Raw genomic sequence first — 13,801 nt, forward strand, 5'->3', positions numbered from 1 at the left:
GGTCAAGACATTTCTACTCTACCTCTAATACACACACACACACACACACACACACACACACACACACAGTTATATTACTAAAGTAATTGTCCCTGCTTTACTCAGGGAAGTTTCAACCATTTTTTATAGCTAAGCTCCTAAGTATTACAGATTGTCTTCACCCATGTTTCTTATACCTATGAGATTAGTCAGACATCTATGCTTAATCTTCAAACACTTCATAGATCTGCAGAACATGGCATTTAAATGTTTTAATATTAGTACTCTATTGACATGAGACACTATTACTCCTTACAGCGCCATGCATTTCCAAAAAATTCGCTGGGCACTGATGTTGCTCATTCTGGAGTCCATCCTCTCCTCGACTAATGGCCTCTTGGGCAAAGAGCTACCTCCACCTCATCCACTGACTTGGATGTGCTGTCCTACTGTGCTTGCAGGAGACAAAGTTGGAAGACTGCTAAACCTTGCCAAGTCAGGGTAAGACAGCCTTTCTACCCTCCCTGCTTCTGTAATGGTCTGTCAGATACTCTAGGCCTTAGCCAAAACTGATTACACCAACATTGTTGTGAGACTTTGGGTAACTGTCCAGGTAGCCTGCTGTTTCTGTCCTAGATACACCATTTGGAAGCTTCCCATCTGCACTTCTTGCCTACCCTGGAATTGTTATCCTCCTCAGGTCTTTGATGAGGTTGAAGATTAGACTATCACAATTATTATTCTCTCTTCCTAAATAGAAATATTAGATACTAGACTTAAGCTTTCTAGCTTAAGACAACTCTATTGTAAACTCTGTTATGTCTTCACCCTAGAACTAGATATGTAAGTCTTAAGTTTGTATGTTCTTAATTTTCCTTTTTTAGAGCCTACTTGACATTTACTGTCTTTGTATATAGTTTTGTATTAAGCCTAAATATTTTTTTTAGACTAAAAGTGGAATTGTAGTGAGATAGTTACCCTGCTGGTGCCTGTTGCACTGACCACGCCCATTGGGGTGGGGACAGGTGCGGCTGTGACCTGGGAGAACTAGGTGTGGGGTTAGGGACCCTGGAACTTTGTCTTTGTCTTGCTTCCTGATCAGAAAAGGAAGAGAAGGAGAGAGAGAGAGAGAAAGAGAGAGCACCTGGAGGCACCCTTGGGACTGGGACCTCCTTGAATAAATATCTATTCAGCCTATTTGTTTTCCCAGATCTTTATTTTTCCAAGATACCAATTAATTGTAGGTATAGTTTTTAAAAATACATTTTTTTCTGTTAAACTTTGTATTAGAGATAAGTTTTCCTTCTATTTTGCCATTATAGTATTCTAAACATGACTACATTTGATTTATGGCATTGAGTTCTGTATATTTGTATTTATTTATTTATCAATTAGCTCTACTTTTAATCTTAAAGCTTTAAAGAGCGCCTTTGACAAGTCCTGAAATGTGAAGCTAGGCACTTGCCTTTTTGTTTTCATGTCTTCATCTTAAAAAAACCCTTTTAACAGTTACCTATTTAATTTGGGGTTGTGGGAGTCATATGTGTGTCACAGCACATATATGATGGTGAGAAGACAGCTTGCAGGGCTCAGTTCTCTCCTTCCAGCAAGGAAGATTTGGAGCTAAACTCAGGTCATCAGGATAAAGACAAGTGTCTTTATCCACTGAGCCATCTTGTTAGCCCACTTCTTCCTCTTGCTGAAGGACAGTTTTCTAGGCAAAAGTTCTTACTGAGGAATTATGTGTTTTCTTCTTCACTGCTTAAAATACATTACCACATGGTTGCCTGACTTGCATGGTTTCAAGTTAACTGATATTCTAGATGGCCCATACTTTGGGTCTATTCTTTTTGTGATTAGTGTTTGTACTTTTGAGGAAGAGAAAGCATTAACAATTTATTTTGTTGTTGTTCTTCTACTTCTTCATATCCTTCCCCTCCTCTTCATCTTCCTTATTCTTTAACCCAGCTGTGCTTTTGCATATGTCAGCTGGTATCAGCTATGGGGAGACTCCTCAGGTTCTCTGATTGGACTAGGCTACTGCCTGTGTGTCCTGTGGTCAAATAAGGAAACTAACTACATTGCATGGCCCAGTAAGATCACTAACTGGACTTCACAGTCAGGTGTAGTTGCTGGCTAGCATCTGTGATCACCTTCAATTAAGTAAGTTTACAGGATATGGATCCCATATTGATACTCAGAATGTATTTATGCATGGCTGTAGATTGGGTTCTGGGGTTGGGAAAGGCTGTGGATGATACTGCTGTTGGGCTATTTGGAATGGGCAGGGCAAGAGACTATACTAGACACTTATGTATAATCTCAGGCTTTCCTTCCAGTTTGGGGCCATGCTGAACCCTAGGCTGGGCTCAAAATTCCTCCCAGCCCTATCATTTCTCAGTCACTAGAGTTGAGGAGACCAGATGCTCTGAGGAAGTACTGGGGCACAAACTTGTCTTTAACAAGAGGCCTTTTTTTTGGAAACCCCAGGCTGAGTGGAATGAGTTGCACAATAGGTTGTGGCCAGGAGGATCAGATGTTTCTTTTCCAAGTTATTTGTATGCATGAGATTGCCTGTAATTTTCTGGATACTTTATACATTGTTCTGAGGTTGAGTGGGCTCATCACTCCACTGTGGAGGTTGGACAGATTTAGATGATGCACTCCACACACATATACATATGTGTCCACCCTTATCCAGCAAGTCCAGAGGAGCCTTACACAGAATGCTAAGGCTGAGTGGAAAGTTGGCTATGATTAAAGCCAACAGACTTGTTGTGCATGCCTTTTAATAGTACTATAGGATGGTGTCTTTGGGCAACTCCATAAGGCAGAGTATGTATTGGTCACAGTGAGACCCTCTTCATTTTGTTCACTTCTAATTGGACCCTGTTATTCCAGTCTTGCCAATGTCCCCAGCATTCCTCATGGGATGAGGTGAAAAAGAGCCTCTACAGAATCCAATAATGCTGAGAGAGCCACATGCTCACACCTGCAGTCCATCTTCACCTCAGAAGGTGTGGTGGTGTGGGATTCTGTCTGCATGGTACTATGCCATCTTGGGAGGGAGACAACATTGTTAAAAACAAAAATGGTCCTTGCAAACTCTACACATTATTGGTTCCATGGTTCTAGAAGATACCTCCATTGCATTCTGAGATGTTCCCTAATGTGCCTTGTCTGTGGATAGTCATGAGTTGTATTCTTGTGGGGGGCCGAAGAGGGGAAACTCCTAATCCATCACCCTGCTGCTGTCTCCCTTCTAATTTTCTTCTTGAGAGAAAATGATATTCTAATGTCTCAGCCATGCTTGCTCGTGCATTTTGGGTTAATATACCTCTTTCTGGTCTTCTTTCTTCTACTCTTCCTCCTCCTTCTTCTCTTTTCCTCCTCCACCCCTTCTCCTTGTCCTCTTTCTCTCCCCCCCCCACTTCTTTCTTCCTCTTCAGTTGATAGTCGATACATGACAAATACAAAGAAGAAAGGAACACAGGAAGTAGAAGAAAGAAGTAAAGATGAAAACTGTTCTGGAGCCTCTGCCACAAGCAAAGATGAAGCCTCCAAGAAACACTCTGCTCCAGAAGTCTGTCCTCAGGCTAAGGTAGGCTAGGACAGCTCCTTGGTCTTTGTGAGGGCGTTCTTCCATGACTATCCCTGTCATCCAGCATTTAAAGCCTTCTGCCTTTTGTCTCAGAGTATACAAAGAAGGAAAACAAGGTGAGGGTAGGGAAGATATGTCTGCATTACAAAAAGAAAAGTCACTTAAATTAATCAGTTTACATACCTGAAAGCTAATTTTGCCATGCTCTGGCCATACTAACATGTTGCGATCTTAGCCTCTAGTGGAAGAAAACTCTGATAGGGACTATTTTCTGTGATCATATTTTAGGGTGCTCTCAGCATTAGTTCTTGTGGGGAGGTTTAGAAAATGAGGGAATGGGGAGAATTTTAAGTTCAGTGGGATTGCAGCAAAGAGATCAGCCTGTCCTACAAGAGAATCAGGGACTAAGAATGCCCTTCATGTTTATCACATTGTGGATGGAAATGACAATTCACTATGTGTCTGATCTTTTTTTTTTTTTTTTTTTTTTTTTTTTTTTTTTTTATGGGAAGTGTCTCTTTGTAGCAGAGGGAATAAAACTTGAAGAGGGTCCTGGTCCCTTAGTCCTGAAAGCAGCATGCAGGGCTCTACCACAAAATCTACCAACAATTTTATTTCCCATGAAGGAAGTGTCATGTCCTTTTTACAGAGGAATGAGTTTAGGGTGTGTACACCATTCTGTCTAGAGCACTCACTCACTTCCTCTGTGCTTGGCATAGACATGAAAATACATATTGTATAGTTTGAATGATCCAATTAAAATGTCTGGGCTTGCAGACAAAAGTTCTATAATAGTACCCAGTGAACTTGGCATTTTCCTGCTTTGGACCAAATTGAGTGTGGTATATTGATCATCAGATGTACTCATAGGTCTACCAGAGATCCAATTCAGAACCTACTCTTCTGAGCCTCTTTTTCTCAATGTCTCCCTATGCTTATAGGTCATTAATTACAAAATAGTGTTGCTTCTAAAACATACACATGCATGAACACACACACAGGCCTACACATGCACTTGCACTTATGCAAAACAAAACAACAACAACAACAAAAATAAGATGAGAATCAAATCACAATAATCTGAATTTGGAGAAGAAAGCCCATTTATTGTTGACAAAATATATGTGGGTTTATGTGGGTTATTTGTTCAATAAGGCATGCACTGTACTTTATCCTTTGTTAAATTAACTAAAATAGTTTGTTATATTATTTCTATGAAACATATTTAATTGTTTATATGTTGTGTTATAAGATTTTATTTGACAAAATCCTTTTTTGGTATTTAAATGATTTTTAATGATTTATAACTACAAATAATGAGATGCAAGCCTTACTGTATGATACATTGCTTCTAAGAGTAAACTCACAAAAGTAGACTTGATTCTCATTTTCATTCTCCATTTAACTCATCTGTGGGATCTCATACCACAATCTCTTCCTTTACTTAATGAGCTGTACTTTTATTATGTACAGGGATATTCCTGTGGATGTGGGGAACTCTGTGAACATCACTGAACTTCTTACCCTCATACAAGAGCCACATAAATGCTCAGAACAGTGTTAGAGGGAGAAATAATGCTTTAATAAAATCACAAGAAGACACGGTCAGGATAAGCCCCTAGCAATGATTCAGGTTTCTGACACACTCTTTTCATAAACTCCATGGCAAAGAAGGCTTCTGATTCAGAAACTCTCTCCAGAGTCAGTTTCACTGTCTGACCCGAGTATAAAACATGAGGTATTCCTTTTGAAAAATCTAGGTAATTCCAAGTCTAATGATTTCCTAACTTTTCCATCTTCCCTTCAATTCAGCCTTATCTGGTTTGCTGGGGTTTATCTTGAATGAAGGCCGCCACGGCAACAGTATTGACCTATAGCTAACATCTCTTCTCTGTTGTCACAGCCTCAGAAGAAACAGATCGTGGCAGGACAGGAAGCCACCAGAGAAGGTTTACAGAAAGACCCACTGGCTTTGCTGGTGCTGAAAGCTACGATGCCTTTCGAGTGTGAAACTCAGAAAGGGAAGCAAACAATATTCCATGCAACAGTGGCTACAGAGACAAATTTTTTCTTTGTAAAAGTTTTAAGTGCAGAGTTTAAAGATAAGTTTACCCCACATAGAACAATTAAAATATCAAACTATCTTTGGTACAGTAAGTTCTTGGAGGTGACCAGCTCCTCAATTGTGGTTGAGGCTGATGCTGATCACCAAGTCTGTGTGCCAAATAGCATTAAGGAAAAGGCTGGGAGGACTCCCATGATTAAGAAGCTGAAAACTGAGCCTCGTGGAACAATTGTGAATGGGATGTTTAAAGTCCAGAAGGTAAGGAAGTTACTGTATGCAATTCTGTATTGATTGGTAACAAGAATACAGTATTATTCTAAGTTTTAATGGAACTCTAGAAATTATGTTTCAATGTTTTCTCCCTCTATAAAATACAAAACAGTTAAAATCAGTTAAATAATTGAGTTTAAACCATTTTAATAAAGAAAAAATGAAGTTAAGGATTTGTAGGATGAGATTTGCCAAAACCTGTGTGCAAAGCTCATATATATATATATATATATATATATATATATATATATATAACTTTCCAGCAAAGGTTTTTATTTTGAAGCCACTTTTACTTATGTTTTTAATCCTCATAACCTTTGAAACACAGACACAGCTGTTTCCCCCTCTGTGTTATACACTTATTACCATCCACATTCAAAGTCACTTTTGTTTTGAGCAAATGTGTGCTCATTGATGAGCTAGAGGACTGATGAGCAGGGGTTAGAAGACCTCGAGTTGAATGAAGATAATGGAAGAGCTAGCAGGGAATCCTAGCTAGATACCAGGGGTCTTTGTCAGGGTTTCCATGGTGTGAAGAGACACCAAGACCCCAGCAACTCATAAAGGAAGATATTTAATTGGGGCTGGCTTAAAGGTTCAGAGGTTTAGTCCATTAGTCTCCATGTAGGCAGACATGGTGCAAGAGAAATAGCTGAGAGTTCTACCTCTGGACCCACAGGAAGCAGAGAGAGTGAGCCACTGGACCTGGCTTGACCCTTTAAAACCACAAAGCCAAATCCCAATGATACATTTTCTACAGCAAGATTACACCTACTCCAACAAGGCCACAGATCTTAATCCTTTCAAATAATGCCACTCCCTATGAGCCTATGGGGGTCGTTTTCACTTAAACTACCACACAGGAATTGTGTGAACAATTTTCTGGCCTACTACAGATCCTAAGGGACGACAGGGAACTTGTTGATGTCTGCACCTAGTAGTCAGATGACCTCTCTAGTTCCATCAGAAAAAGTAGCAGGAGAAAATTATCTGCCTTGGAAAATTAAAGCATAAAAATATCTGTTTTTAACACCTCACTAGTGAACCTTCTGTTTGGTCAACTATCCATAGTGTCTATTTACATGGTCAATAAAACTAATTCTCAAATGCTGACTGTATGTCACCAGCATCTGATTCCATCTAATCTGGACTTGATTGTGAATGATTTTTGTCCTTGAATTTTAACTTCTAGATTTCTTCACTAGGTATTTTACTGTTAGTTCATGTTTCTCTGGACTTGTTTCATTAAGTGATCCTCCTAACCACAAGGTCTTCCTTTCCCAGCTGCCTTGTATATACTGGCCTGGAGAAGACCCATCTTCCCTGTCTACTAGTTGTCTCTATGAGCCATCCTGGCTTCCCAAAGGAAAAAAGCTTAAGACTAGGAAGATGTACATAAGAGGCAACATGCTTTTAGTAAAATTCTCCCACCTCCTCCATTGGGATTTGCTAATATCTGTTAAGTAGAAACCTGCTAGTTTGGAAGCTGGAATTGCTCCATATGCTTCTTTTGGAAAGCTATTCCTGTCTTGTCTGGTAATTGATTTTCATGCTGCCCTTCCTTAGTCATCTCAGGAAAGCTTGGTTGTTGTCTTTCTTTCACAGATAATAGAACAGCGAAGAGACAGAGTACTATATGGTATACATGACAGTACAGGGGAGATGGAAGTGTTGGTGTTTGGAAACCAGGACCAAGTAAAATGTGAGGAAGGAGATAAAATTAGACTCACATTCTTTGAGGTGTCAAAACGTGGAGAGAAAATACAGTTGAAATCAGGACCCTACAGCTTCTTTAAGGTATGGAAGAATGTCAGTTCTCAAAAAAGGACCTTATTTTGTGTTTTATTTCAGAAATGTGAAAAGAGGCTGTTGAACATGATATGACAGAAAAGAGCCCCGTGTAGTGAGCACATCTGCATCTCACAGAACTGAGGAGACTGTCTTTAGAAAATTCAAATGCTAGAGACACAATTACAAACTCATGGGTATCCCAAGGATGCACATACAAACACACACATACAATTTTCTCTCTCACCTCCACAGTGAGTTTTCTTGATTACTGTCTAAGTCTAATGAAGGCAGTTGCCCATAGTTGCACAAATCATTGTGACAAATGTACTTGAAAATTAAGGCACACTATAAACAACTTGAAAAAATTTCTGAGGCAGTCCAACCATTTCTACATATGTCATAGTCCAGGGCAGTTAATTAAGTTATCACACCCTTGTTCTAATCCTATTGACACAGCTTCACTCTCTTCCCCTCCATTCAACAGTGTTTGTATGGACTGTTGTCTCTCTAAGTTTTAGATAGAGACCTGAGAAATCTTTACATATACTATTATTATGTAGGAATGTGTGTGTTTGGAGCATATATTCTTCAGGAGAGTCATCTAAGAGAGAAGAAATTAAAGGGATCATGGGGAAGGGGAAGAAGATATAAGAGAAGGGAGTCCATTCCAGGAGAACACAGTAACTGGAAGGAGAGAAGAGTTAACTGATCAATCTCAGTCTACATCTTTCTTCTCCACCCAGGTTATTAAGGCCACAAAGCCAAAAACTGAGAAAGAAAGTGCGTGTTGACATCAACTCACCTAAACAGCATTTTGTTGAAGAATTTTAATACTGCATCCTGACTGAGCTGCCTGGGGACAACAGTTTACAGGCTCATCATCTTATCCTGTTAGTTCAAATAGGATAAATACTAGACAAATTCTCTGTCAGATGTATAGCAAATACAAATACAAATACAGAAAAAAATCTAATAAAAATCCCAACACCAGGAATGAGAAACCCTCTTTTGAGTTGTTGGTCAGGGTTGTCTAAGAGACTCCCTAAATATTACAGGCTACTGCAGTTGACCCCCAGAGGTGACATTAAGTTTATATTGCTGAAGATAACATGCACTTCAGACACAGGGTTTAGAGGCATGAGTTGTAACTGACCTGATAGTCTTCTACCCAAGGATTACCTTTCATGATCCCAGAAGATGCTATACAAGGTTCTAAAAGAGGGAAGCAACCATCAGTAATATCCAGCTGTGATGTCTAAGAACCATAAAAGTGACTAGCATGACAAAATAATCTTAAGGATGAATTAGTGTCATGAATACCTTAGTGGTAACCAACAATTCTTTAATTGGACTTAAGACTCACTCAACAAGAAAGAAATCATTCCTGAAAACTAGCCAACTCCCTTGGGCTAATGAAGTGAATTTTAGAGGAGAACCTACTACTACCACTTTACTAAACCAGCATAATCCTTAACTATACTCTAAGTATTCGTCCTTATATACACATAGATAAATGTAGTCCTTATATTTCATGAAGAAAAATTTTCCTTGCAATAGAGAGCATTACAGAAAATCACAAACATGAGAATACAGAGTTGTGTATCCCAGTCCCAGTGGATATGTCTACAATAGAACTCTTGCACCTAACATTCAGGGAACATTGTGGAAGAGGAGACAGAAAGGTTGCTCCTGGTGGCAATGTCAGACCAGCAGCAGGTGGCAATTGAGTTTCAGGTATTCAGCTCACCATAATGCCAGGCACTGATGGGTGAATCTTCAACAGGTGTGGGTCACCGGCTTTGGATCCATAATGTCTCTTGCTACTGCTGTGTCTTTACATGTTTGCCACTGCCATTTTTCTTTGGTATCTGGCATGGTGTAAATGGGCATGAGGGGTGGGGGTGGAGTCCCCACTGCCTTTAATGTAGTGTGATTATCTCATAGAAATATCCTATTGTACTGGGCATTTTTACCTGTGGATTGTTATCAAGATGATTTCTTCTTAAGCTTTATTTAAGTAATGAATTAATTAACGGAAGTAATGGTTTTATACAATACAGTGTTAATTTAAATAGAATTTGGGTGATTAAGGGTTCCTAACAAGTACAGTAATGGATTATATAGGTATATAGATTATGTAGATAGTTTAGTGGGAAAATTAATATAAGTAAAATAGGATATAGTGTTGGTCCTGCCCCTGATAAAGCAGGGAATAGAAAATAGGATATAAAATAGGATAGAAAATAGGACTTATGAGTTTCACTTGATGAGTCATATAGACTGTGGTTTAGGTTAAAGATTAAGGAAAACAATACAGTCCCAGAAGTTAAGCTAACTCAAGTTTTTTTGTTTTTAAATCTTGATGTTGGGAAATGTGTTCATGGGTTTCAGTGTACAACACAGCTAAAAAAAAAACAAAGCTTTAAAATAATGACTTATGTAACTAAAAAACAAAGAATTGGATGGTTAAGGTAATTGTACAGGACTCTAAAATATGAAAGTAAGACAAGTGACCTATTTTTTCTGGCAATTATAAGAGCTACTGCCTATATAAATGGTTGTGGCTGAAAGGTTCCTGATCCCTGAGAAGTCTAAAAGATAAGCGTTTGACTGAATATGGGTTTCTCAGGAAATGCATAAGATGTGGTAAAGAAACACAATGGAGTTGACCTGTTCTAGAAAAATATGTTTTTATGGTGACTATATAGTAACTATGTAACTTTTTGTTATGGAAAACATCCTTCTTTTTGTAAGCGATTTGATGTGGGGAATATCAAAAAGGGTTTTTGAAAAAATAAAGAAGTAGAAGCTTTTATCCCTCAGAATAGAAGTCTGTGTGTTTTTCTTGCTAACTCTGCATCTTGTTCTCAGTCTCTCTGACCCGTGGAAGACTGGTTGCTCTGTAGATTGTGAGAGCCAGAGCTCGGCTCCCAGGCATATACGTATACTGAACTATTTGGCCCATGTGGCCCCTGCTACAGTTAGTTAGCTTCTCACTGGCAATAGCCATAAAAATACAAAGAAATGAATCTTCCTGTATTATAATATAGTCTTATTTGTGAACACAGAAACTTGAAATTCACATAATTTTCCCCAGCCACACAATTTTATCCTTTGGATTTTTTCCTGGACATCTGAAAAAATATAAAAGATAATTTTAGTCTATTGGCTAATAAAAAACAGCTATGCTATATTAAAAACAGGCAAGAGACCAACTTTGCCAATTCCTGATCTTAAGCAAAGATACTACAAATGTTTATAAAATATTCGAAAGTATATAGGAACAAATATAAAATATGAGAGGGAAAAGTTAAGAGTATAATACTAATTGCAAGGTCTTAATACAGCATATAAAGCAGCATAATATTTTTAAAATGTATTTTGTGGGATTACAGATAGATGTTGTGAGCCCTAGTGAAATAATTAAAATATTTATAGATACTTTAAAGTCAAAATAATCCTAATAGAGTGCATGAAAGCATCATCCCTCACATGTCTACAATATATTGTTTTTCCCGTAAATGTATAAACACAATGCAAAATATAGAATGGATATTTTTTCTACAAATACTACTAAAACAATTAGATATCCATGTTAAAAATAATGGGCCTAATTCATAACTCACAAAATGCTTTGATTCCAAAATTTAAGTTGAAGGACAAGTTACTGGGGAAAAGGATTTCTATTTTTGTTTCCACAGAAAATGAAAAGCTGTGGATTCATTCCAGACTAATGTGGTTTGATCAAGCCAGACCACCTGAAACAGAGTACCAGGTGATCCTACATTCAAAACAGCTGGACAAAGCAGCCTTACAGACTACAGCCAGAATTTCTGCATCTTCTTAAAATCCCCCATGACAGCGCCCCTTACCAGCAGGAAGTAATTTGGAAAGAACGATGCCCAAATTCCCAAATATTGTTTATAAATGTTTGTTTTCATTTAAATGGACTTGGTTATATAAAATAAATAAATTTAAAAAATCTCAAGCTTTAAAATATCTGACTGGATTCTCTATGACTTATATTTAGGCAAAATTTCTTCTCTATGACTCTAAAATACAGCCTACACAAGCTAAGATGTGTTAGGATTTGTTTGGTTTCCTGTTATGTGGTTGGTTTTAAACAAGCTTCCCTGGTCTGCTGAGTAGAATGTGTGTTCGGTTCATTTCAGGTGGAATGTTCTGCAGATAACTGTTAGGTTTAATTGTTGCATAATGCCATTTAATTCTGAAGTTTCCCTATTTTTTTGTCCCAGTGGCCTGTCTACTGGGCAAAGTGGTGTGGTGAAATGATCTGCTTTTACTGAGGTGCAGTTAATTTGTGTTTTGAAGTCCAGAAACATGCTTTTTTTGTGAATTTGGGTGAGCCAGAATTTAGCACATAGATGTTTAGTATTGTAGTATCTTGCTGGTCAATTGTTTTGTTGATTAGATTGTGCTGGCCTCCTTTATGTCTCCTGACATTGGTTCCTAGCCAGCACAGTAATCTTATAATTTTAACCACTTCATTGGATCACCTATGGTAGCAAAGAAAATGAGAATCTGTGATTAAGGGATATGATGACTAAACTAATTTTTTATAAGTAAGTAAATATGTGATCATACACATACCTAGGCATTCATATAACTATACTTAAGTACATATGTGTGCAAATATAAATGCTTACACACATGTATGCGCTATTAGTATACTATTAGGCAAGGATATATGATATCTAATTAGCATCTAAATTAGTATATGACACATAATCAGAGAGTGAAAATTGAAAGTAAAGCAAAACATTGTGAGTCTTGGATCTTTAGACACAGTACATAGTGGTAGAACTTTAGTGATTCTTTCCCATATGTCAGTTGGAAATGAATGGCCTTGGAACTTATAGTAGTGAACTTTCTTCTTCTGTCCCCAGGGTTTCTCCACTCTTACCCCTAATACACACACCCAAGTTCTCTGTCTTTCTACTCAAAAGTAAAATCGTTGCCTTCAACATCTGCCTGATATAAGTCTTTATTTGGAATACCTCCCAGTAGCTCTACACACATGCAAGTGAACTTTGATGGGAGAATTACTGCTGAACCCAGGGATGTGAGTAAGTGAATGGACTCAGATGGTTCATTTCACAGGGCTGACAGTTCTAGCATACTAGTGCTTCCATGAAACCACCAGAGAATTCATTTGATAAAATAATCAGTATTTTTTTCCGTCAGCCAATTAAACCTCTCCTTGGAGCATAAGCCTTGTTGACTACAAATCAGACTGTACTCCAGACCCTACATTACTTTTAACTTGATTTCTCTGCATGGAATACAGCCTTCAAGAAGAGGTCTCTGTCCTTGGCTATCCCAGCCAAAGTACAAGTTAAGATATTTCTCAAACCCTGTGTGTTTCACCCTGATCTGCACAGCACAAAAGCTATATACTTCATAACTTATAAATGGATGAAAGAGACTTCTGAACTGCTTTAGATAAAATGTTTATTATTATTTTTTTACAATATTTGAAGCAGACACGTGAAAAATATGAAATGCAGAGAATCTAAAATATATAAAGAACAAAGTCAAAGGGCGCTATTCTCTAGAATTAAGAGACATATTATATATATGCTGCATACACTTTTTTTTTTTCTGAACCGGCATCTTATTACAACAAACATCATGGCCAATGTTGTTCAGTTGTCCTTAAATTGGAGTGTAGGGTTCATCCATAACTGAATGAAGATTGGGTGGTTCTATGTCTCTTGTCCTAGCCTGAATGACCTTGAAGAAGAAAAGGATAAAGTCAGATCTGCTGAAATGCAGTTGGCCACACACCTGTTTACTCACACTGTCTCTATGAGCCACTTCTCTTTCCTTACCTAACTCCTTTACTGAATCTTTATCCTTGGAATCAGCTTTGTTCCCAGTGCTTGAGAGCATACAATGAGTTGGTCACACCCTATCTGGCATGGGCACAAGCAGAAGAGCAGGAGATATAGAGGAGCAATAGTAGGGAGGGAGAAACTGCAGTGCCAAAGTGGAAGACACCATTGCATAGGATGGTATAGAAGGCGTGCCTAAAGCAGCTGCAGTGGTTTGTGGGGAGTTTGAAATGTTTGACT

The 13,801-nt window shown here is 38.2% G+C and overlaps 1 protein-coding gene across 1 annotated transcript in view; it reads left to right on the forward strand.

Moving 5' to 3' along the window:
• Aim2 (absent in melanoma 2) overlaps positions 1-9,601 on the forward strand; it is a 50,997-nt gene extending 41,396 nt beyond the window's left edge. Inside the window, exons 3-6 of the mRNA XM_051186340.1 lie at positions 3,429-3,580; positions 5,484-5,903; positions 7,521-7,712; positions 8,450-9,601. Coding sequence (XP_051042297.1) covers positions 3,429-3,580; positions 5,484-5,903; positions 7,521-7,712; positions 8,450-8,497 — 812 coding nt within the window. The 3' untranslated portion in view covers positions 8,498-9,601. The remainder of the gene's footprint in view (positions 1-3,428; positions 3,581-5,483; positions 5,904-7,520; positions 7,713-8,449) is intronic.
• Positions 9,602-13,801: the final 4,200 nt, after the last annotated feature.

This window comes from Phodopus roborovskii, unplaced genomic scaffold (assembly GCF_943737965.1).
Source record: "Phodopus roborovskii unplaced genomic scaffold, PHOROB, whole genome shotgun sequence".
In the NCBI taxonomy this organism is placed as follows: domain Eukaryota; kingdom Metazoa; phylum Chordata; class Mammalia; order Rodentia; family Cricetidae; genus Phodopus; species Phodopus roborovskii.